This window comes from Leptomonas pyrrhocoris (assembly GCF_001293395.1).
Source record: "Leptomonas pyrrhocoris isolate H10 chromosome Unknown, whole genome shotgun sequence".
Lineage (NCBI taxonomy): Eukaryota > Euglenozoa > Kinetoplastea > Trypanosomatida > Trypanosomatidae > Leptomonas > Leptomonas pyrrhocoris.
In genome coordinates this window covers 285,777-310,381 of record NW_015438375.1, presented here as the reverse complement: position 1 = coordinate 310,381, position 24,605 = coordinate 285,777, and the positions used below count along the sequence as shown (strand labels likewise).

Here is a 24,605-nt window from a genome sequence, read left to right as displayed (position 1 = left end):
TTGGTCGTTGCAGCAAAGGAATATTTCTTTGCCGTAACAAAGAGAGGAGAAAAGTGGAAAATGACAGGCCTTTGCGGCCTCTATCCTCGCGAGGGTGTATGTATGTACGTATCGGCGCTTGTTTGGCGTCTTTTGAGCGTTTATACCTTTTCGGTCTTTTTTCTCTTTTCACTACGCCACAGAGGTTTTCATTGCATAGTTGCGATGTATGTGTCTATTCATTAGTTGATGGTGGATGCAGAGCAAAAAAACAGAAAGAAGATTATTGCGCGATAAGTTGACCAGCGGCAGTAGGCGGCTATCAGCAAAGAAAGCGGAAGAGAGAGGTGCACTCATCGCGAGAGTAGCGCGTCGTGTGATGGAGGAATTCTCTTTCGTGCTTACACCTTCCCGATTTGTCAGCGGCAGCTCTCAAACGCTTGATGCCACGCGAATTAAAGCACGCATATAGGACCTAGAAGAGTTGGCATAGTTCTTCCTATCGATCGCTCTTCTCGCTTGTTTGTTTTGTTTCGTGTGTGATCCTGTCAACGAAACACCGTGGCAGTGAGTGGCTGAGACAACTTCCGCGGTTCGAACGCACCTTCAAAAATTATTCCCCCTTCTTCTTTCCTGCATCGAACAATTTGCATCTCCTTTTTCTGTCGCTTGAAAACGGAACTTTTTGTGTTCGGGCCTTCGTCAAGCCTTCGCGTCTCGCGCCACACACGTGTACATACAAAGGAAAGATACGATACAAGGACCGCCGCATCTATCAAGCGAGGTTATTCATACGCATATAAAAGTCATCGCTGCAGCAGCCTCACTCAGCCTTACATCTCTCTTCCCGCGGGGTGGCGATAGCGAGAAAAAATGTCACTCATCGAGGTCGAAGGCACAACGGATTCTGCCTCGAGCAGGTCGAACTCCACCGCTCACGACAACTCCGTCAACTACATCAGCTCCCACACGAAGGCGGCGGCCTTCAGCAGCGTCTCCAACGTGCAGGACGCGTACGTTACCCTCGACACGACCACCGTGATCGACTACGTCGAGAGGACACTGGAGGAGTGGCTGCCCCTGCACGGCGAAGTTCGCCTGGAGCACGGCGAGGTCGTCGCCGCTGAGGAAGTGGGCGACGGAAACCTAAATTTAGTCTTCCGCCTGCTGAACGTCCACGGGGTGTGCCGAGCCGTGCTGAAGCAGTCGCTGCCGTACGTCCGCTGCGTCGGCGAGTCGTGGCCGCTGACGTTGGACCGCAACCGACTCGAGGCAGACACGCTGCGCTCGCACTACCGCTTTGCACCGGCGGTGGTCGAGCACGTTCTGTTCCACAACTCGTCGATGGCCGCCACCGTCGTGGAGGATTTATCGGACTGCGTTATTTGGCGCCGCGAGCTGGTGCGAGGCCACCACCTCGATCACGTGTGCCCACGGCTCGGCCGCTACCTCGGTCGCGTCTTCTTCTATACCTCCGACCTGGCCCAAGACTGCGAGAGTAAGAAGGCGGCCGTGCAGGAGTTCACGAACGCTGACATGTGTGGCATCACCGAGGACCTCTTCTTCACCGACCCCTTCCTCGCCCACCCCCGCAACAACTACGAGCCGGCGCTCGAGGCACTGGTGGCGTCGCTGCTGCGGCGAGACACGCTGCTACGGGTGCGCTCGGCCCAGCTGAATCACCGCTTCATGAACTGCCCCGAGGCCCACCTGCACGGTGATTTGCACAGCGGCAGCGTTTTTGTTGACGCCCACCGCGTTAAGGTCATCGATGCGGAGTTCGGCTTCTACGGGCCGATGGGCTTCGACCTCGGCACCGTCATGGGAAATCTGCTGATCAACTACATTGCCTTGCCTGCTTTGCAGGAGCAACGCCTGCATACGGAAGCGGCGGACTCGTCGACAGAGCTGGCCTCTGACAAGGCGGAGCCGCGTGTGGCGGCCGATCTGAGCACCGCAGTCCCGTCGACACCGCAGCTGCTCTTGCACAGCCTGCACAGCTTCTGCAGCGCCTTCCACGCCACCTTCACGCAGCTCGCGGCGAGCGAGACCCGCGACGCCGCCTTCGCGTTCCCTGGGTACGAGGAGGAGCTGCTGCAGCAGGTCTGGGCAGACGCGGTGGGTTTTGCAGGCAGCGAGATGATCCGGCGCACCGTGGGTCTCGCACATGTGGCGGACCTGGACTCGATTCAGTCCGACGGGCAGCGGCTGGCAGCGAAGGAGGACGTGCTGCGCCTCGGCGCCTACCTGGTGAAGTACGCCGCCTCCTTGAAGAACGTGGGTGAACTGGTGCAGCTGGCAGAGAGCGGTCGCTACAAGGCAGCTCAGTAAAGAGGCGGGTGGCAGTTTAAAGTTTGCCGCTTTCTACGCCCAATAGAAGACACCCAAATCACGAGTATCCGTCAGCGTCTTCTTCTTTTACCAGACCACTGTTGAGTTTAGCGATAAATAAACCTGGCCGTTGCGCAGCATCTTCTCAGCGTTGACTGTCGCCGGCTGATTGAACAGCACCGCATTGGGCGAGAAGTACGTTGCTTCGCTTTGATCCTTCATATTACGGAAATTCGTCTTCATATTTCATTATACATGCTTTTAGCTTTTTTTTTTGCTCTCCTATCACCAGATGTGCTGCGTGCGTGTGTGCGCGGCACAGATAATTCTCCTTTTACTGTTTTCCTCAAAAGACTTTGTGCGCTTCACCGTACTGGTGCTGCACTGAAACGTCTAAGCTTTTCTTCTTGTTTATTATCTGTTTATTCACAGAGACCTCGAACGCTCTGTTTAGCAGCGTGTAGCTGCCGCTTGCAACGAATACGGTGACGCGTGCATGTGTGTGTGTGTATGTGTGGTTAGAGGTAATTCTTAGCCGCCGCACCAAGCAAACACCCTTCACAGCGGAAACGTTCTTCTGCAGCGCCGCGCATCTTCTCTCTCTCCAATATTCGTTTATCTTGTCAACGCTAACGGAAGGATCAAGTGTTGTGGCGTTCTTCATTATTATTATTACTATTATTCTTCTTCTCTCGACTTCGGTAGGAGGAGAGAAAAAAACAAACACTATTTGACAATACAAGTTTTTATTTGTGTGTATGTGTGTTCCTACGCGTTGTTGCGTGATGTGCTGCGGACCAATACCTAGGATGCGAACGACGGCCGTGCTTGTGTTGCTCTGCCGAGTCTCCGGTAACGGGGCACTCGACTTCAGGCTTGGTGCTAATCTCTTTTTTATCTTCTCTCTTTTCAACACAGGAGAGAAGAGCACGCGCACATCCCTCTCTCCTCAGTTTTTATGCGGTGCAGACCTTTTCCTTTTTTCTTCACGTTTCTTTGTGGTTTGTGGTCAACTGCGCCTTTCCGCGTTCTACCCCTCCGTTACTAATATTATTATCATTAAAGCTTCTCTCTTTTTCTTTTTTTCTTGAAGCGGTATGGACCGATATGCTTTCCTTTTACTGATATGCGTTTTCACGAGGGAGATCGGGCAAGCACCCGTGCGGTTCATCGCTTTCTTCGTTTCTCTTTTCTTCATTCCAGCACATTTTGCTGCGCATCTCTATAAATATGCACGGCGGCAGCGGCAGCTATTTTCGGGTTCTCTGCTTTGTCGCAGGCTGAACTGATGCGCGCACACAAACGGTCAGCAGGCAGTAATGGCTGCTGGTTGGGAGTGGCGGTGGCTGGGCCCGGAGCAAGAACATCAACAGCAGCCGATGAAGTGCTTCGTTTGCGTGCGTGAGTGCGGGAAAGCAACAAAGTACTGTCTTCTGCGGTTAGTGGTTCTTTCTCTCTTTGATTGACAAATAATGTTTTTGACGTCCGCGTACTTTACGACGCCGTTCTTGAGCCAATGCGCATAAAGTGAAAAAAGAAAGAACTTACGCGAGAACCACTGAGTTTTCAGCAGCTATTCTTATTCTTCCGCCACACCAGATTGTGAACGATGATTCTCTGTTAAAGGTTTCACCTTTGGCTTTTATTTAAATTTCCTTTGATTGACTGCAGAAGCACTTTCAATAAAACAGGAGTACGCTGCTTGTTGCGGTCGCGGTAGACGCTGATCGTGTTTCAAATACACGACACCGCTTCTTACTTATCTTCTTCCTTTTCCTTCTATTTTCCTCGTACTTGTCTTTCCTTTCCCTTCTTCTCGATACCTCCTCATTCCTTACGTTTCCCCTCTTCGTGGTCGGCGTTGCGTTTCGAAGGTGCATCTCAGGCGAGGAAAGGCAAAAAAGGGCTAGTTGACCGACCGGTGAAGGAAGTGTCTTCCACAAAGGGGACGGCGAAGGGGGAGAGAATAAAAAATATAACAACAAACTAGACCGCTGCCCTCCTCCTTGTCCACACGACGGATGCAACGCAACTAGAAAAATACAAAATTGCAGTAAGTTGACTAAGGTAGCTCACGGTTAGCAGCCTGTCAGGACAATCAACGAAAGAGAGACGCACGCAGAGAGCGTGACACCCACGGAGCGACGTCCTTTGAAGCAGCGGGTCGCTTTCTCACTGCGCATCGTTCTCGTTAATTGCAGCCTGACGGCACCCTTTCTTTTTTTCTTTCCTTTTTAGCTCTGTGGCGAAGCGTAATAGTTTATTTCCTGAACACGTTCGTCCTTTTTGTTTGTTTTTCTAACGTTGCTGAACCGTGTTCCCCGATTTCATCTTTCTTCTCTCTTCACACTGAACCACACAAGCACACGTGTGGAGAGAAGAAAGGTGCAAACGTGCGCTACACCGCAGCACATTTTGTTTTGTTGTTTTACCTCTTTCTTTTTGCGTCTTTTATTCTCCCCGATAACTTGACGTACTACTGTTTTCGTCGTTTTATAATAACAGCTCCATCTGTATTTCTCTATCTACCTATATACGACTAATTGCTTTTGTTTTTCCTGCCTTTGCTTTCCTCTGTTCTTCTTGCGGATTTTCTCGATCATCTCACACACGCAAATACAAGCGCGCATAAACACACGCACACACACACACAAAACGCGCAGCGCTTGACACAAAGCAGGTCGTCTGGGAGGAACAAAAACGGCAAGGAACAGCTCTTGTGAAATTCTGGTGTACGTCTGCGTCTGCGTATTCGAGTGCGTGCGTGCAACCCTAAAAGTGTACGTGGAGAGACACGGTTTTATCTAGCAAACATCCATATATAAGATCTGCTTTTTCTTTTTTCAGCATCCGTCTGCTGCCAGCTTCGACTGCATTTAGCCGTCGTTTCAGCAGTTCCCGCTACAAAAAGGAAAAGGAAAAGAGAAGACCGTGCCGCGCAATATGTTCTATACGCAAATTGTTGATTGCCAACTCTTCTAGTTCTTTCTGTTTTCCTCCTTCTTCCCGCTACTGTTGTTTGTTTAGCGTACGGCGCATTTTTTCCCCCTCATCTTGTTGGATTCCTGTGCAGGGCTCCTTCACTTCCCTGTGCGCTTTCATCCATAATATATATATATATATTTCTTTCTGACACCAAAAGCGGTTTCCTTCCCATTCGCCTCCCTTTTCTGTGACGGAGGGTGAAGTCGGGCGTGAGAAAGGGAAAAAAGGAATTGTAACGAAATAGACTGATTTCTCTCGTTGTTGTTTTCTTCTAAAAGCGAGTAACTTCTGTGTACTCCGGCTGTTTGATTTGTTTTCTTTCTCTGTTTTTTTTTCTAACTTCTCGCTTTCCCTCGTTTTGTGAAATTGACGTTTTCTTTTTATCTTTTCCATTGCGTCTCACCTTGCTGTTCTCCCAACCGCTTTATACCCCCCGTTGGCTCCTTTTATATGCGTAGCTCGTGTGCACGTTGCTGACCGTTAACACCAGACACGGAAAGAACAACAAGAAGCACATCAAGGCGGCTCTTTAAACCTTATCATCTTCTTCTTTTTTTGTATTTGCTAAATCAAAGATTTTTTCTTTTGAGTGTTGAAAAGGAAAAGTAGTAGACTGTCTTAGTAACACACATCTGTCGGAGAGGAGTAGGAAGTAAGCAACACCAAACGAGTCAAAAGTGGTGTGTATGGGCGTGCTGACGACTCCGCGGAAATATCCTTTTGCTTTCGATTAAAAAAAATTATTTTTCTCCTTTCGTTGTTCTTTGTACTTCCTTGCACGTTCTTTCGGCCAACTCCTTTGGAAGGAGTACATCTACACATAGTTAAATACAACGGCTGCGCGCACGCTGCCTCACAGCGACGATTTCATTTTTTAATCCACAGGAGAACTAGTGAGTTTTCTTGGATTTCTCAACTGTGCTCTTGTTTTTTCGTTCTGTGTGATTCCCGTGTTATGAAAGCGGCGAAGAAACGACTTTCGATCTTTCGGAAAGCACAATGAGCAACAGAATCGTCAGCAGGGAGGATCAGCATCAACGGCGCTCCTCGCTAGAGAGGACATCAGCTCAAATGAAGAGCGACGTGCGCCGTCACGAGGCGGATACGCATGCGCACGCAGCACCTGCTGTCAGCGCAGACTCCAAATGCGCTACCGAAGCAACGACGAGCATCGAACCCCCTGGCTCGTCTCCTCACCAGCACCTCGACGTCGCTCTAAACTCAAAGGAAATTGCCAGCAAGGCGGCCCCAGCGTCAGTAGTGACGACGAACCTTCCGAGCTCAAAATACGCGAAGGCGGCGGCCGCCGCCGACGACCGTGATGACTGCTGCGACGATGACAACGATACGGATGGCTTTACTACGATAGGCAACGGGTGTGGGGAGGCCGTGTCGCCGCCTTCGAGCTGCGCTGACGCGTTTGCGCTGGACTCATCGCTGGCAGCCACGACACGGCCAACGGAGTGGAGTCTGCGGTCCTTTCCTGTTGCCCCTGCTGCTTCTGCCCCTGCTGCTGCTGCTGCTGGGACGGGTGTGGAAGTGCTCCTTAGCGAAAGCAAAAGGGTTGCTGCCGCGAACGTGAACACAAAAGGCGAAGCTCCTTCTCTTTGCAAGGCGGCAGCAGCAGTAGCTGCTGGAACAAAACCGGCTTCCTTCACTGCACAGGCGATGCAGGCCATTGCCGACACCGCCACCTCGCGTGCGACCGCTCCTCCGCCTGCCGCGTATACCCCCGCTGCTCGAAAAGTGTTGAGCGGGGTCGTGGATCACAACGCTGCAGGTGTCGCCTCCCGCGTCGTTGCCGGTGAGGACCCGATGGGTGTGCGGCAGCTCTACAGTCGGCCTCACTCCCTCGTTGGCAGCTGCTTGTCGACGTCCTCACTCTCTCGGCGCACCGCCGGCACCGCGACGGCCGACTCTGCCAGTGCTGCTGCCTCCCCTACGAAGACGTGCACCGATGCGTTCTCCATGGAGCGCTTTGCCGTCTTTTACGAGGTGGCGCTGGAAGAATTGATGGGCGAGTGCGCGCAACGGGTGGCCAACGCGCCGGCCGCGTGGCGTGACAGCCAACGCGAGTTTATTCGCGGTGACAGCAACCACGACCTTGCCACCAGCACTCTGTCCTTTGACTCCCCACGCAGCAGCGGAGTGTCCCCCGTTGCGGGGCACGCGTCGCTGTTCAGCACGACGGCTGCCGGCTCCAATGCGCCGGCCTACCCGCCGTGCTTTCCGAACGCGGCCCAAAACACGCACGGACTGCACACGCGGGAGCTCAGCGGGGGCCTCTGCCCTCCCACCCGCGCCTTCCCACCGCCGCCGTCGGCCCCTGCGCCGCCGTCCCGCAGCTTCTTCTTCAGTGCCGCTGGTCAGGCGCGTCACGCAGAGCTCGAAAAGGAGAACGCGACAGACGAAACGGTGCCGGCGCTGCTCGCCGCACTGGGCCGGCACCACGGAAAGATGGCGCCGATGGTCTTCATCGCAGCCCTCGCCTACCTGGCACGTGTCACGGTGCAGTGCGCCTCAGAGCTGTTGAGCATTACACACGCCAACTGGTACCGCCTGACGACAACAGCGATTCTTGTGGCGGCCAAGGTGTACGATGAGCACAGCTCGGCTCGCCTCAACGCGCACTTCGCCACCTCCTCTGGCATTCCGCGAAGTGAGATGACGAAGTTGGAGTTGGACTTTCTGTACCTGATCGACTTTGACCTGCTGCTGAAGGAGGCAGAGGTGGAGCAGTGGCTCAGCTGGATGGAGACCCTCGCCACGCGCCGTGACTTGATGACGCCGCTGCAGTCGTACTTTGTGCGTGGAGTAGAGAGCCACAGCACAGCTCTTGCCTCGGCAAGCTCGGGCACGTTTTCCCCAGCCTCGTCGTCTCAGTTCAGTGGGGCACCCGCGGAGTCGGTGGAAAAGAGGGACTCCTCCGCCGACGACACGGCCGCCGGTGTCGCCGCTATCACCTCTCCTCTTTCCATTCCGGCGTCGAGGGCCTTCCCACCCATGCGCCTCGAAAGCAGCACGGCGCTCAGCTCGAAGGACGCGTCCGCCGATGTCGCGCCGTTGTGTCACTCGACCGGAGTCGCGGAAGCCCCTTCAGCCGTTTTTCCGCTGTGCGAGTTTGGCAGTCCGAGCGTCTGCAGCCCTGGCAGTTTTGTTGCGATGCCACCGAGTTTGTTGGAGGCCGCGCGCAGCACCCTGAGCGGTGTCAGCGTTGCTGGCAGCGTCAGCACCTCCGTGTCGTGCCTCCGTGCAACGGGGGTGCCGCCGTCGCCCGTGCACGGCATGCTGCCGGCGTGTCCGCCACCGCTGCGGGCGCGGCTCTTCAGCGTCGTGCACGGCAAGCGGGAGCCGCCCAGCCCGCGCTCCGTTCGTCAGCTGAGTTGCCTCGGCGCCAGCCCAACGAATCCGCCGCGCCCGCCTCCGATGGAGCCCAACTCCCCGGTCGGGTTCTTCAAGCAATCGCAGGGAGGCGGTCAGGGGTACGCCAGCCACTACGCGCAGCGGCAGAACCCAAATTCTGCAACCGCCGCCGCCGCCGCCGGCCACGGCCTCTTCGGCGCAGATGCGTCGAATTCGCAGCTGGCGACGGCACCGTTCCTGACGAACGCCTTTGCTGGCACAGCTGCTGGCAGCAGCCGGTCCAACGGGTTTTCTCGCTCTGCGCAGACGACACACGCGTCGGCCACTGCCTATGCCAAGCGGCAGCCCTCCACGGCGGAGCAGCACGGTGCGTCGCGTTGCACAGGCGGCACCACTGCCTCGGAAGGGACGATGTCGGCGATGGGTGCTGTTGCTGCTGGTCACAGCCTGACTTCCACCACCGCGCCCAACACGACAGCTATCAGCACTACAACGAATGCCAGCGGCAGCACTCGCTGGGGTCCGTTTGGAATGGTCCAGCAGGTCCGCGATGTTCTCGGCGTCACCGCATCGCTCGTGCGAGGTCAGCTGAACGTCTTGGCACCTGCAAAGGCGCCAGAAGAACTCAAGAGACCGCAGTCGCGTACCGTGGTCAACGAAGGCGCGCTGCACAACACAGCCGGTCGTGGAGGTCAGGCCGGCATGCGAGCAGCTACTGGCCTACATGACTGCAGCAGCAACGCCCCGTATCGGGCGTCGCACACGTACGGCGTGGACAAGGTCAGTGGCAACCACAACAGCAGGAGCAGCACCCGCCGCAAGCCGGCGCCGGCAGAGCTCACCGCCGTTGCGCCGTCATCGCAGCCTCTTAGCAGCCCTGTCCATCACGGCCGGTGGCACCGCGCTGCGTCGTCTGGACAGAGCAGCAGCCACGACGAGACGCGCAGCCCGGGGGCGCGTCACCCAGCTGTGAAGCACGCCGATCCGCATGATTCCACAAACACGTACGCGCAGGCAGGGTCAGACGGTGGTGCAGAGGAAGCGTACGGCTACTACTACGAGGAAAGGGAGTACGACGAGGAGGACGAGTACGGTTACTACGGTGAGGACGGCTACTACTACGCCTACGACGATGAGGAGGGCTACGAGGACGAGGAAGGCGAGTACTACTATGCGGACGGTGAAGCTGAGGAGGGCTGGTACGAGGCGGAGGCGGAGGACGAGTACTTTCAGCGCTGTCGCCCACCTCTTACCCACTCCCCACCGTCTCTGTGAGCTTGCATCGATGTATATCTCGAATTTTTATTATTTATTATTATTGTTTTTCATCACCTCAGCTGGGGCTTCTGCTTTGATCGAGGTTGGACAGGCAAATATATATATCGTTCTCCCTCAATACCTCAACGAATCCGTCAGCATAGATGAATTCCTTTTTTTACTGTTACTGCATGAGTTTCTTTTTTTTTCTTTTACCACTCGCATCAGTTCTAACCGAAGATGTAAAACAGCTGAGATTGTATTGCGAGCTTTGTGAAGGGGCCCATGCGTGTGGAGCAACTCCTTTCTCTGTCGCTGCTGTTTCCCTCTTACTTCTCCTCTTGTTTTGTACATACTAACTCTGTATTGCGTTGCACGGAGACCACATACGATACGCATTCCTCCGTTCGTTGGAGGTGTACACACGGGATTCTTTGCTGTGGAGGACGCGTGCGAAGTGGGGAAAAAACATATATATATATATATATATATATATATAAAGGCTAGGGAATTCGTACGCGACTCTTTCTCTCTTTCTCTCTTTCTGCGTTCGTTTCAATTCTCTTCCCATTTGTTTTTACTGTACGAGAGGAATTGTTTTCTTTTCTTTCTTTTTTTTTTCTCTCTGGTGCGCAAAGGTAGGAGTCATCTGCGATAAGCGATGCCGTCTTTCACGCTAGCACATGTATTAGAGTTTTATCAATATGCTTGGCATCTGCGTGTGCAGTTTCAAAGCACCCCAGTTACGTTCAAGGTTTTTCTTTTTTCTTTCTAAGAGAGGCCATTACGTGAGAGAACAAAACAAGTAGTGGTTTCTTGCTCTTTGTGCTTTCCTCCTCATGCAAAAAAGAAATACGCCCAAATGGTCACACTGGGAAGATAACGAGGAGCCGGTTGTTGGTCGAGCGTCCTGTTGGGGGTGATCGTGGAGAACTGTTTTTTGTTTGGTTGGCTGCAAAGTGTGCTAGTGGGAAAGACTCCTGAGCCCTTCTTTATATTCACTGTTTTTTTTTTTTTTGAAAGCAAGACGTTATTCCAACAACCGTAGTAGTGTTGGACGACTTTGAGCAACGCCATTATGCTTTCTAAAAATCCTTTTTACCCTCATTTGTAGTCTCTTTGACGACAGCGATGAAAGGTAGTGGGTGTGAAGTCAAATGCACAACTGTTTCGGCTATCATTGCCGTTCGAACATTGAAGGAGTTTTCTTCATTCTCCTTTGTCCTCCTGTTGGGATTCCTGTTGGTGCACTCTTTCTTTTTCTTTCAGCACCTTGGTATCTTGCATGTGCGCGTTTGTGTGTTCGCTTATGCTGTCTTTCTTTCTTGTTTTGCTTTCATCTTCTGTTGAATATCGCGATTGACGACTGCCACCTCAAAAGGGTGTATTTCTTTTCTTTCTCTATTACTCTAACGTTTACCCTCGAGTTTAACTTTCGAACTCCGAAAAAGTTAACAGCAAGCGGCCAACCACGGACTGGTATCCTGGTCAACACGGTCACCAACAATTGAAGCGTTGTGTCGTCGTCGTTGCGATTGTCTAGCGTCTTCGATGTCCTATGCAAGAAAGGGGAAGTAGTGCTGTTCTGTTTGATGCTCTCTATTCCCGCCAAGGCGAAAACATCGTGTCTCAACTTCATTGCTTGACCTTCAACTTTGTCTTCTCATGCCGGCTTCCACTCAATACGCGTATTTCACACCTCTGCCGCCGAGTCCGCACGGGAAAGCAAAGAGGCGACGGGGCGAAATATTTGTTTAGCCCAGCAATCACAAATAAGGGGGATTTATGAAAGCAAACCGAAAGAATTCATTGTACCATGTATGAGATTGGTAGAAAAAGTAAAAGGCTTTCTCCATTCTCTAAAGCTCAGTGTTAACCCACGTTGACCTGCCGCCTTTTCTTTTTCTAGCGTCGCTACTCTGTTAGTTTCATTAGCCCCATTAGCCATTTGTATTTTTGCTGAACAGCCCTCGGAGGGTGTTAAACTGACTGCGGGAGTCTACGAAAGCTCTTCCTGGTGTGTGTGTGTGTGTATGTAAGTGAGGAGAAGCCACCGTGAGCATCGCGCTCTTGTCGAGTAGTCGAAACTCCTTCTCTCTCTCTCTCCCCTCTTTTTTTTTTAAAGATTTTCGTGATCGTTGAGCAGCTGTTGGCTCATTTGCGTAGAAGCATTTCTTTTTTCATTCATATGTATTTTGTTGTTGTAGAGTCATAGTGCTGTTTCATTGCGTGTTGCTCTGCTCAGGAGACGTCCATCTCCGCCCTCGTCTTTGTGCTTTTACCTCAATTGTATATATCGGCCGTGTTATTCATTTGCCTCCCCCCCTCCCCCTCTAGGCGATTGGCGCTGCTTGAAACAGAGCAGGCGTATTGTCTCCATCATTTTGTTTTCTCTGATTCAATCTTCGTGTTTTTCTGCTTGTATTTTACTCTCGTCAAGCACCGCTCTGCAGCGTGCCTTTTCCTTCTCTTTTTCCTTGTCCCTCCTTCACATCCGCGAGGGACACGATGCGGACCAGTTCAACATTCCGGCGTGAGAGTACGACGAGTGACGGCCCAACGCTCCTCAACTCCAACCAGCCAAAGACGCGAGCTGCGCTGGCCTCCAAGAAAATTAACACGCCACCTGGACTTAGTTGGCGCGAGGGAGTGCCGCGGCACGTCGGCACACCTTCGACATCGTCATCTACCACCACGTCTCCCCTGCTGGCCGGTAGCATCACCACCACCACTGCAGCAGCAGCTGCTGCTGCTACCATGCGACTGACGCGTACCGCTACTCCCACACGCAGAGCCGGCACCTACACACGAACAGCCACGGCGGGTACGTCGACTAGAGCGGTGGGCAGCAGCAACGTTACACCGAGCACCACACCCATCTCGACAAACCTTTCCACGCAGTGCATCAGCACGCCACGGGCTGCGAGTCCGGCCTACAGCTCCTCCACCGCCACCCTCACACCAGGCGTGCAGAAACCGCGGACAACGACGTCGGCGGTGGCGAGAGGGCGTACCCAGGGTCCACGCTTTGCTCAGTCAACGGTGAGCAGCCGAGCGCATCTGCCGTCATCCGACAGCAACGAGAGCGAAGACGGTGTGGCGCCTCGCGCGGGCATCGCTACGCACACCACTGCAGCGGTGGAATCAGGGCGGCTTCAGCGCCTTCCCTCTGCACGAGGAGGCAGCAAGCCCGTCAGCTGTTGTGATACGGAGTCACAGAAGACGCTCCCGCGCGACGGCAGCATTCGACGCGGCGCCGCTAGCCCGATCGAGCCCGGGGCAGCGCAGATGAAGAGCAGCTCTCGTCCAACAGGCGCGTTGACAGGGCGAAAGAAGACAGGTGCCAGTGATGATCGCAGCGGCAACACTTCCGTGGGAGAAAACACGGACGCCCCACGAGGCCGCGAACGGGAAGACGCCTCCGCTGCTGCGGCCGGCGCTGCCCCTCCTGTGGCATCAGTGCACCGAGTAGCGGACCCGGCGCCCACCATCGGCACCGTCCGACGAAAAGCACAGCCTGTGGCCGATGCATCGCAAAGCGAACTGCGAGACCCGTCCCAGTCGCCAAAGTCGTCGCAGCAGCCATGCAGCACGGCGAGCACATCGGCTTCCATGTCGGGGCACACCCCCGCTGAGGCACTTAACACCTCCGTGCCAGACATCACCTCCTCTACGCTGTTGTCACTGTCGACGCCGGTCGGCGCACACGAGGCGCAAAGAGGGCGCAGTGCATCCCGCTCCTCGCACGGCTCACCACGATCGTCAGAGATGGCGTCAGGCCGCCGACGCGCGTCATCCACGGCGGCGAGTTCGGCGCTTTCAACGCCCGTGCACTCGCCAAAAGCGGAGAGTGCCGCTGCGAGAGCGAAGGTGGAGATGCACTCCCTGCCGCCACCGACTCGTCCCACCGTGGTGCCGCAGGAGGACTCGCCCATCGTGCACGAGATTCCCGCCACGGCGGCAACGAGCCGTCACACCATCGGTGCGCCAGCAGTGAGGACGTCGCCGTCGGCTCCCGCGGCAAGCGTGCCTGCTACACGGCGGAGCGGCACGGGGGACACGGGCCGGCGCAGCACCTCCCCCTGCGCCCCTCCGCCGTTGGCTTCCACGAGGAAGACAGCGGAAGAAAAGAAGATTGGTGGTCGCGCCGTGACACCCCTCTCATTCGATGACTTAGGCCGCACCGACAGAGCAGGACTGTCTGCGGCGCCACCCGCGGCGACGACAGCAGCGGAGGACAAGCTCGATACCAGAAGTACCTCGCGCCTCAGTCTTAGTCGGCTCATGACGATCGCCACGTTTGGCGTGCTCGACACAACCTCTGCTGAAACGGTCAACGCAACTACCACCACAACCGCCGCCGGTGCCACCCCGGGTGCTGGAATAGATGAGGGAGTGTTGTCCGACCACCTGGCCAAGGTCCTCGAGATGGACGCCGACGTCGAGGTGAAGGAACAGAGCACCACGGCGCATTCCGCCCCGACGCTGGTGGCGCCGAGCACCTCCCGCAACCCGTCCAACCGCCGTGCCCATTCCGTCAGCGAGCGTTCCCACACCCCTGCGGCGGAGAACGTCGCCGCCCTGTTGGCGGATCTGCTGGAGCTGCGGCAGCGTGAAGAGGCGGCGGCCCAATGCGTGGAGGCGGCACAGAAAGCCGAGGAAGACGAGGAAGCAGAGGCGGAGATGCTGCGGAGCCATCGGCGGGCCGCGGCGGCGGTGCGGAGCAGCAAGGCTGCGGACTTGGCGGGCAGTCGGGCGGTTGCGACGGACGACGAGGACGAACAGTGCAACCCGTTTCTCGTTTCTGACAAGGTGGACGTGGGGGATGTGGAGGAGGGGGAGGAGGAGGGCGACGACGACGACGGCGGCGCGCAGGCCCGGCTCTCGCGGGCCACCGACACCACGGGCCACGCCCCGATCACCCCTCGCCTGCGTCATCGCATCGAGCGGGAGCAACAGCGGGAATTGGAGTTGCTGCGCACCATTACGAAAGAGCGCCACCCCGAGAACGTGGAATTGCTCGACTCCCCCAACACGCTAAGGCGCGAGTTGAGCTTCATTGACCCAGATATGGACCCCGCCGAGGCCGAGGAGGTCCTCCGGTCCTGCAGTTCGGAGGCGGAAATGGAGGAACAGGAGGAGGCGGTCGAAGGGCGGGACAGACAAGAGGAGTCGCAGTCGGTAGGAGAGGTGGCGGACGAGCCCACGCCAGTTCTTCACAGCGAAGATGCCGTTGCCGCAGAGCTTCCAAAAGCGTCGTCGGCCGCTGTGGAGAAGACCAAGGCAGCAACAAGCAAGCCGCCCCTACGCGATGATGTGTCCACGACGCCTTCAGCGCCGCGGCGCAGCGGTGTGGTGCCCGACGTAGCATCCGCATCTGCAGAGACGTCAGAGAAGCCGCGGGAGACCAGCCGGTGGCAGCGAGCGGGCTCGTCGGCCAGAAGTGACGTAGCGAGTGCCAATGAGCCAGACCGCAAGAATGCTCCGTCGTCGTTATCACAATCTTCTGTGCCACCTGCGGCTTCGCAGACACCTCCGCGGTCACCGTCGTCACGAGGCTGCCGGACGTCAACGGCGGAGAGCAACAATAGCAGTAGCGCCGTGAACCATCGCAGTGGCGCAAAGTTCGCCCGTTGCCCCTCAAAGACGGCTGTGAACAGTGAGGCGACCCCTACGGCCACTGCGGCGGCGGCGGATGGCACAGAGCGGCGCCGTCGGATGCTTCCCGAAAGCGCGCTGAGTGGTGGTGTGGGTGCGAATAACTGTGTCGGGACGCCGACAGAGCACCCACGGCGCACCGTGCCGCGTCATGGCGGCACCCTCACCCACTCTGTTGAGACCACGAGCCCGCAAAGCGACAAGGCTGCTACCACGGAGCTCCTCCTGCCAGCCCTCCTCTCGCCGGAGGAAGCCGCCAACACCATCACGGTTGTCTTCGACCTCGATGAGACGCTCTGCAATAACCGCGGTCTCGGCGGGACGGTGCTGCGACCGGGTGCACAGCTTCTCCTGCACACCCTGCGCAGTCTTGCCCCGTCGCCGCGCTATAAATTTATTGACACCCGCGCGCGTGGCCAGCACGCCACCAACCGCCTCTACAACCAGGCGATGCTCAAGTTGGGCATGACGCCGCTCTACCGCCCGCGTGTGGCTCAGCGACAGGAGAGCGGCGACTACAACATCGACAACGTCGGCAGCAGCACCGGCGAGGCACGGCCAGCTACGGGAAAGGAGACAAGCCCCCTTCGCCTCGAGCTGGTGTTGTGGACGGCGAGCGAGGAGAGTCTGGCGCGTCGTGCGGTGCGCCGGCTCGACCCGCAGAACGCCATCTTCGACGAGGCCATCTACCGCGATGTGCGCTGGTACCGGGACTCCTACTACACGAAGGAACTGCGCCGCCTGGGCCGCCACATGCATCGCATCGTCATCATCGAAAACTCCGTCGAGTCTGTTATCCACAACCGCAAGAATGCCATTCTGGTGACAAGCTTTGTTTCTAATCGGCTGGATCGTCAGCTCTTCCTCGTGCGTGAGGTGCTGCGGGACTGGATTCGCGGCATGAGGTTGTACCTGGCCTCCGTGCTCGAATGTCACGCAGCGAAGCAACGCGTCGACGCAACACCGACAGAAGAGCACGTGGCGACGGCGATCAACGACGTTGTCCGACTCGACAGCGACCACCACGGCCACCTGTCTGACGCGTCGCTCGAGGAAGGCGGTGAGAGCCCTGTCCCGCCGCACTCCACGACATCTCCGTCGCGCGCAGAAAGCTCCACGGGCGCCACAGAGGCGCACAACGGAGCTGCGCGTTACGGCAGCCGTGCAGAGAGCCGTAGCAGTCATCGTCCTTCCGCAACGCCGGAAAGGGAGCCCTCTGCGCAGTCCTCCGCCTCCGCCCCATCACCAAAAGGAGCGACTTCGTCTCTCATGCTGAGCACCTCCAGCCTCAGCGCCTCCTCCAACTCTACCGGGTCTGCGTCGCGCATGACGGGTGCGGTGGTGCAGCTGGCCGCCAACGTCGTGCACTTTCTGTCCCTGCACCGGCTGATTATGGACGGGACGAACTACATCAACTTTCAGCTGACAGGCGAAGTGATGATGCGGCTGCAGTCAACACAGCCAGCCGTTATCGCCGCCGCGCTGGCGCCACCGCCGGCGGAGATGCCGGCAACACGACCGATGCGCAGCACGCCGTGTGGGCCAGCGCCACGCTCGCCGCGAGCGGCACGGGCACCGCTTGCTGGGTCTTCTCCGCCGGCTCCTTCTGCTTCCGCAGCAGCGGCTGACTCACCGCAAAAGAGCGGGCCCACAGCATCGGCGGCGGCGCAAGGAGTCAGCGCAACGGCAGGGAATGATTGGGCGTCCACTGGCGGTGGGCGGGGACCTGCGAGCACGAATGGAGGTACCCAGTCTTCTGCGGTGAGGGCGCGCCCTGTGTCACGGAGCGACGCGCCACACGAAGTGAAGCGGGAGTTCAACCCGGCATCGCCATCAAAAATCACTGCCAATGCGACGGCGGCACCAAATGCGGCGGATGCGATTTCAGCCTTGCGTGCGGCTCGTGAGGGTCGGCCTGTGTCAGCGGCGGCGAACGCGCAAGGCAGCAAAAACAACGCTGGTGCTGGTGCTCCTGTGGATGCGAATGGGGCTGGCGGTCCGGATCGTTACGCGGTGCGTCCGCAACGCACGCCGTCTGTGACGGCGAAACGGCAAGCGGCTTAACGGACGTCTACAGCAGCGACATTTTCTTCTTTGGGGTGGTGATGTTGCCTAGTTCTTCTTTTCTTCTGTTGCGGGTGTTATTGCCGCAGTTTCATTGTTGGTGCTGTGGAGTTGCGGTGGCGGATATATATTTTACTCTTACCTGGAGTTCTGCTGTGAAAGTATTTCGGTGTCTCGTTTTGTGTGCTTTTGCTTGCCTTCACAGCCTACTCCCCCACCCCCTCCTTTTTGAACAATGCGGTGATTGCGTTCTTTTTTCTTTTGGAACTGTGAAGCCGTTTCCCGTAGAAGCATAACATCCTTTCTCTTTATCCTCCATTCTTTTCTTTTCTTTCGTGCTAGCGTCAACAGAGTTGCGATGCACGTTTTAGCCTCTGTGATGGAGCGGCATCCAGATCTGTGCGTGCTTCATTGCGGCATAGTGCATCCAGGGCGCTGTTTCATGTACGCCAAAAAGAGAACGTTGCACACAGAGAATCACCTCATCGTGCGCTGGATTCAAATTTTGCTCGAGGCATCCGATTTGTTCCTCAACCTAACCGCGAACGACGTTCCTGATATGGGCAAGCTCGTACCGTCTCACTGTCTTGTGGGCACCCCTCTCTCTTTCGCGACCGCCTGCCATTTACGATTCAGCAAAATCGAAGGACGCATTTCTTCTAATGAACGCGTTGATGAGTTAAGCGAAGTCTCGCGTTTGTTGAACTCCTTTGTTTCTTCTTTCTCCTCGGATCGGATGGTGCTTAGTGTCTCTTTTGGAAATTGACGCGGTTATCTCGGGAAAGGTAAAAGAGAAAGCGGCCGTGTACATTTCGGCCGTTAGCCACGTTTGTGGTCAGGAGTTGGAAGTTCATCGCACGCTGCCGTCAACGCTGTTCCACCATTTACAAGAGAAAATAAAATCCAATGGAACACTTTTTTTTGTTTGGGCTAACTGACACAACATAACTCGCATCTTACCCTTTTTTCTTTTTCACAACCATTAAATTGGAATAACAGCTGCACGGCTCCCCTTGGTCTCACCCAACGTTGCCTCTATTGGCCAAGCTGATCCATGTCTACGCGCTCTTTCCTTGCCATTTCACCACAACGGCTACATCGTGCTTTACCACGACTCCAGTCGTGGCATCTCGGGTGCTCTGCGAGGCGGACCTGCACACCGTTCCGATACGCCTCTGTGCTCACTCCACCTGCCCCTCCGGCAGCACCGTCAGCACCGCCACCGCACGAGCACCCACCCACACACCTCCGCGTCGAAAGCACACAGGAGCTGCTGCACGGCTCTTTCACGCACGCCTTTCAACGCGCAGTCGACGACGTCGCTCGCCCCGGTAGTGTAATCGGATTACAAAGGCAGCACGCCTCATCGACATCCTCGTCGTCGCCTCAGCTTTCTCCTTGGTTGCAGTACCTTGTCGGGCTGCGCGCTGATCCACCTCTACCAAATAGGAGCGGGGATGATGCGCCGCTGGGCGGGAGCCGCCGGCCTTCATCAGATTTATCATCGCGTTTTTCCGCGGATGCTTCCGGCGCCGACGGCGTCTTCCTTCATCACGTGTTCGGCAACGCGAAGGAGGCAACGCTCTACGTCAGCGTCCGCCAGCCACGGGAGTTTCTGCGGCCCGAGGCGGCGGCGGAGCACCCGCACGCCCACCTGCGTCTGACCGATGACCCCGCAAAGGAGTGGGCTCTTCTGCCATTTGGCAGCGTCCTGAGCCGTTTGGACGCCGTGCTGCGCGAGATGGCGCGGCGACAGCTGGCAGCGAGGCCGCAGGACGCAGCGTGGACGGAGGGTTTCCTGCTGCCCTTCTGGCGTGCGATGCTCGAGCAGGCCTTCCTCACGCAGTACTGCGAGGTGGACGCACTGGCAATAACCGCTTCTCCAGCGACGCAAACCGGCGACTCCCACGCACGCGCGGTGTATGACGTGTACCTGTACGACTACCGCGAGCAGCCGGCAGAGCTGCGGCGGCGTCTGGAGCAGGGCATCCGCAGCCTTCTCTGCGCGTCTGCCTTCACGCTGCACGCGCAATGGGAGCAGTACATGATGAACCACGGGCCTTCCAACAGAGTGGCGCACGTGCTTGGGTTAGAGTTGGTGCTGCTGTGGTGGTACGCGAATCCGGACCAGGTGCCGGTGGAGCTGACCTCGTCGATTCACCGCCTGCCTCCGTGCACGCTCCGTCAGCAGCAGCGGCTTGCGGAGGCCGGCCGCAGCGACGGCACACCGGGCCGCTCCACAATGCAGCGGGCCACCATGGCGACGCACAGCGTGACGTCGGTGGAGCACCACCTCCGTGCCTACATCTGCACACACATTTCCTCCGACGTCACGGCGCAAGAAAACTTGAAGGACAACACACGCGTCGCAGCTGGCGGTTTTCTCTGCCCGGCCGCCGTCTTTCCGCCTAGTTATCAGGATGCCCTGCGCGCGCATCTGCGGCAGGTCCACCGCAGAAACTTCATCACCTGTCCTTTGTTTGTCCGTGTTCTCGAAGTGGCCATCGCGGTGGGCAGTACCTCTCCGCGGAGCTGGGAGGATGCACCTACGACGGCAACGATGACGAGAGCCAGTGATCAGAAAAAGGCAGCGGATGGTGCGTCGGCGTTGGAGCGGCAGCGGCGTACAACGCAGACAGCAGCGAATCGCGGTCGCGAAATCGCAAGGTGCTTCATTGTAGATTGGCTGTGGCCTGTTGTGTGCTCCGCCCACGAATCAGATGGGTCCGCCCCGTCGTCGACGCCGTCGGTGCATGAACTCCTGCACCCTGCCGCTCCCAACGCCAACGCCGCCCCCTCGTCTTCTCATCACAATTCTTCTTTGGATGTTTCCGCTGACTCGACGGCAGAGAAGAGGGAGGATTGGGCGGTGCTGGTGGCAGTCGTGTCTGCGGTTGCGCACCTGCGCGGGCACTTACTGGCTCTTCGACACGGAAGCAGGGTGAAGCGACGTGCGAGCGGCGCAGCCTCCGATGCCACTACAGACGGCCGCAACGCAAAGGGAAGGCGCTCGAACGCTGAGGGCATTGCCTACGTACGGGATCAGCGTTACACCCCAGCCATGCGGGTACTCCTCTGCGCACCCGTGCAGCACGAAGTACCAGCGGGATCGTTCGGGGAGGGGTCCGTTATACACAGCAATGCTGACTTGCCAAGTTGGGTGCACCTTGTCTTTGCACACGCCCTCTTCTGCTTCCAGGACTGCGGCTGGCTGCGGCACAACGCGGCCCACCAACCCGCCACGCCTGCGCGGCTGTGGGGCCAGCTGTTCCACACGTTCTGTGACGTCTTTCCCAACGTCTTCCACGCAGGCAGCACGGCGACGGTGCTTTTGGCGCTGTGGGCCATCGAAGGGGCCGCGTCCGCGCCATCGACGTACTATAGCGCGTTTCAACCGCTAAGCAAGGGACGAGTCGAGGCCATGCAGGCGTGGACGGGTGTACTGGCACGCACGCAACGGAGCCGCCCTCTCGTTGGAAAGAGTGACCGAAAGGCGAACGCACTCCTGTGGACTGATGAGAAGGGGGAGGCGCTGGCCGACAACTGGGCAGTACCTGAAGACAGCCTTCTGTGCCCACGCGCGGAGCGATGCGAGCGCGCAGCGTACATTGCTGCTGCTGCATCGGCGGGCGAACCGGCGCGATCGCAGCAGGCGGTTTCTCCTTCCGTCGCCTCAGAAGAGGACGCGGTACCGCACAACAGCCGCCAACCTACTCCCCGTGGCCGTCGTCTCCGTGATGCGCAACCTCTTCTCCCCAGTTTTGCAAGCCCGTGTCCTTTTCCACCGCCGCCGTCGCACGTGAGCTCCGTCGAGGCACGCACACAGATGCAGAACTATCTGGACTTGTGCAAGGAGCTGAGAGAAGAGGTGGCCGACGTGCTCCTCCACATTTTTCGCAGCTATGCAACGCTCCCAATTTTACGATCTGCTGCGTCTGATGCTGGTGATGGGCTGGAGAGCAGGACGCATGGCGGTGGGACGACGATCTCTCCCCCCTCTTCCGAAGAGGTTATCCGCCTGCGCAGTATGGGGCAGCCATCGCTTTTTGTGTTGCTTAAGCTGCTCCATTCCCTGGCCGTCTTTGGCGGTGCCTTCAGCTCTGGAAGGCCCAGGAGAGCGCAAAAGGAGACAACGGTTGCTGAACTTGTTCCTTGCGTGCTGCGGGACGTCGTGGCTGCTTGCCACCCAATAGTCGCCTCCTACCTGCGACGAATGCAGGTGTACAGTGCCACCATGTCCGGCAAAGACGGTGCCTTGGCGCTGCTGTTTGATGGCGACTTCCAAACGCAGCTCAACAGCCTTCCTCCGCAGCTGGGCCGTCGGCGGCTAGTAGCGGCACTGCTGTGGTCCGGGCTTCCGGCGTCAGCGTTGACCGACGACAGTGGGGATGCGGAAAAGGAAGAAAAAGAGGACACGGACGCAGGCGGCTGTGCGAACGACGCTGCGTTTGGTAGCGGGTCCCTCGCTTGGCATGTTCTGGGCAGCAATCAACGTCCCTTCTTCTCTACGTTGCCGACTGCCGCTTCTCCGTCCGCCTCGAACGGTGTGCCGCCTCGTCAGAGTTCCGACGATGCAGGAGAGAGCACGGCACCAGCTGAGCCTCTCAGCACCAACCGCCCGAAGGATGTGGTTGATATCGCAGAGGAGGTGGTGAAACATCTCTGGCAGCTGGCCATCGTCGTGTCAGAGCCGGCGCGGGTTGTGCTGGATTTGCGCCGGTACCTGTGCGCGTGTGCTTCCACGGTGACAAAAGAAGTCGTTCATGGAGTAGAGCAAGACGAAGCGGCGACCGAAGAGGAAAGCACCCAAAGACGAACGCACGACGGCGACGCCAACAAGATGGCTGATGACTACGCGGACCACACGATTGCCTTCGACGAGCTTGCTTCGGAGATCGCGGTCGTTTCGGGGGAGGAGGAAACCACCGCAGCAACGCCGTCGAGCAGCTGGAGAGAAGCAGCGGTGAACGACGACGAGGACAGCGACGCGCCGACTAGCTGGGCGAGGGAGGCGACAGTGGAAATGGACGCCGCCGCTGCTGACTCCGCGCAGTTCTTCATGAGCGAGGCGCTGCCGACGTCGGAGATGCTAGAGTCAACTGCGGAGGACGAAGGACGTAGCACGCGGTGGAACTCGCACGATACGATTCGGCTCTCTGCGGGCACGCCGCCGACCGCAACAGAAGCGGCGGAGCAGGCGCAACGTGAAGACATACATCAACAACGCTGGACGGAAGCTGCGGAGGCGCAAGCGAGCTGCCGCGTTGCGATTGTTGCTGCTCTACAGCCCACCCTGCCCTCGTCACAACACCTTTTCTTTTCCCTTTTGGAGCTGCTCGCGTGGGTAGCGAATGCGCAGCACTCGGGCAATACGCTCGCGACGCTGGCGGAGCTGAAGGATGGTGCATCGAAGACCTTTACGATGGATCAAGTTGGAAGTGCTGCGTGGTGTGGGCAGTTGGCTACGTACTACAACCTCTGCGCCATGGAATGGGCTGCACAGGCAAGGGTGCGACACGGCGACGAAGGGAATCGGCGGAGCCCCGACTCGGCAAGCGCTGACAAAGCTGCGGTGCTGTGCAGGCCAACACTGATGGTTCAGGTCATTCTTGTTCTCAGCCAGACATGTCCGGATGTATATGTGCTCTCACTCTTGTTACTGAACCTGATCTTGCACGGCACTGACGGGCGGGTCACTTCCGCCGCCTCCCAGACCTCCCTCACACGTCGATGGCAACGGGCCATCTCGCTGTTCCCCTGGTCCGTGGAGTGTGCACTGGCGCAGCTGCTGTATCATGCAGGCGTGAACTCCGCAACGGTGCTGCGCTGGCGAGGGCTGCCTGTGCGTGCCACGGAAACGGACACGTGCGAGAGGGATGTGGATGCAATTCTGGTCCAAGTCACGACGCACCACGCTCTGTTGGAATCCTTTTCGGCCGGTGTGAAGCCTGAAGATGGTCGTCACCGACGCGAAGCAACGGCGCAGGATCTTTTGATGAGCATTGGCAGCCTCCTCCTTTCCTCCTTGCATCTCCGCTTTCGCTGCTCAGCGGGCACCCGGCCCTTTCACCGCTACAACGTATACATGAGTGAGTTTCTCATGTACACCTTCGCCGGTCCGTCAGAGACGCGCAAAGGCGAGATCTCAACGTTGCGTGCGGTTCTACCGTCGGTGCAGGTCACGTCGTACTGCCCATCTTCAGAGCCGCCACAACAGCTGGTGCCGCTGCGACAGGCCTGGCGGGAAAGAGTGAGTGTGCGGCAACGCGAAGTTCTCCGCCGTTGCTTCCGTGACACGAGAACAGCCAGCGCCGAGGCGCGCCGCCGTGGCGATTTTCGTGCACCTCAGCGCAGTGCTACCGTGTCCACCACTCACAGAGTCGCCTCGAAGGCCAGTGAGGACGACTACGTGGACGCGTTCCTCTAACGAAGAAGGACTGAGAAACAAGCTTACCGCACATGATGTGCAAGTCTGCGTTCGGAAGCCCAAAGACACAGTTATGCGCGCAACTGTCTATATTTTGTCGTAGTAGTGGTAGTACCTCTGGCAGGCTGCGTCGAAGACGGCAGCGCAGTACCATTGACGCGCCTTGCACCCTGCACCCCACTCATCGCACCTTCACCGCGACCCCACAGATTCGTGGAGAGGAATCCTGCGCTTACTCAGTTCTTTTCAGTGCGTGGGAGTGAAAGGTGTGCCTGCGCGCCCTTTCCTTTTTTTCTTTCGCTTCTACGCGAGCACACCTACACGCTGAACTTTTCTGAAAACCGAAGTTTACAACCCACGAAGAAAACTCGTCTCCCTCCGTTGACGCGGCCCGAAAAGAAGCACGTGAGTGCTGCACGACGGATGTTCTCGAGGGGCCACAGCGAGAAGCGAGCATTCCCGCTCACCACTGCGGTGATGCTCGACTCCGTGCTGTGCATCTTTTCTCGTTCCAAAAAGCAAACAAACCACTCCGCCGCTC

General features: G+C 57.4%; 4 protein-coding genes across 5 annotated transcripts; all 4 read left to right on the top strand.

Moving 5' to 3' along the window:
- Positions 1 to 685: 685 nt before the first annotated feature.
- On the top strand, positions 686 to 2,310 carry ABB37_07555 (methylthioribose kinase; the record flags this gene model as incomplete). Its single annotated transcript, XM_015806239.1, has 1 exon — positions 686 to 2,310. Exon 1 carries the CDS (start codon positions 853 to 855, stop codon positions 2,308 to 2,310), a length of 1,458 nt encoding a protein of 485 aa, XP_015655161.1. The 5' UTR covers positions 686 to 852.
- A 1,873-nt stretch (positions 2,311 to 4,183) lies between these two features.
- Positions 4,184 to 9,933, top strand: ABB37_07554 (putative CYC2-like cyclin putativeG1 cyclin CycE4; the record flags this gene model as incomplete). The annotated part of the gene is made up of 1 exon (XM_015806238.1): positions 4,184 to 9,933. Exon 1 carries the CDS (start codon positions 6,295 to 6,297, stop codon positions 9,931 to 9,933), a length of 3,639 nt encoding a protein of 1,212 aa, XP_015655160.1. The 5' UTR covers positions 4,184 to 6,294.
- A 1,712-nt stretch (positions 9,934 to 11,645) lies between these two features.
- ABB37_07553 (hypothetical protein) lies at positions 11,646 to 17,637 on the top strand (the record flags this gene model as incomplete). The annotated part of the gene is made up of 1 exon (XM_015806237.1): positions 11,646 to 17,637. The coding sequence occupies exon 1, from the start codon at positions 12,424 to 12,426 to the stop codon at positions 17,635 to 17,637; it is 5,214 nt and encodes a 1,737-aa protein (XP_015655159.1). The 5' UTR covers positions 11,646 to 12,423.
- Positions 17,638 to 18,383: 746 nt separating this feature from the next.
- Positions 18,384 to 24,064, top strand: ABB37_07552 (hypothetical protein; the record flags this gene model as incomplete). 2 transcript variants are annotated; one of them, XM_015806236.1, is made up of 1 exon in its annotated part: positions 18,384 to 24,064. In XM_015806236.1, the coding sequence occupies exon 1, from the start codon at positions 18,692 to 18,694 to the stop codon at positions 24,062 to 24,064; it is 5,373 nt and encodes a 1,790-aa protein (XP_015655158.1). In that variant the 5' UTR covers positions 18,384 to 18,691. The 2 variants fall into 2 exon arrangements, with proteins under 2 accessions (XP_015655158.1, XP_015655157.1); XM_015806235.1 differs by having other exon boundaries at positions 18,422 to 24,064.
- Positions 24,065 to 24,605: the final 541 nt, after the last annotated feature.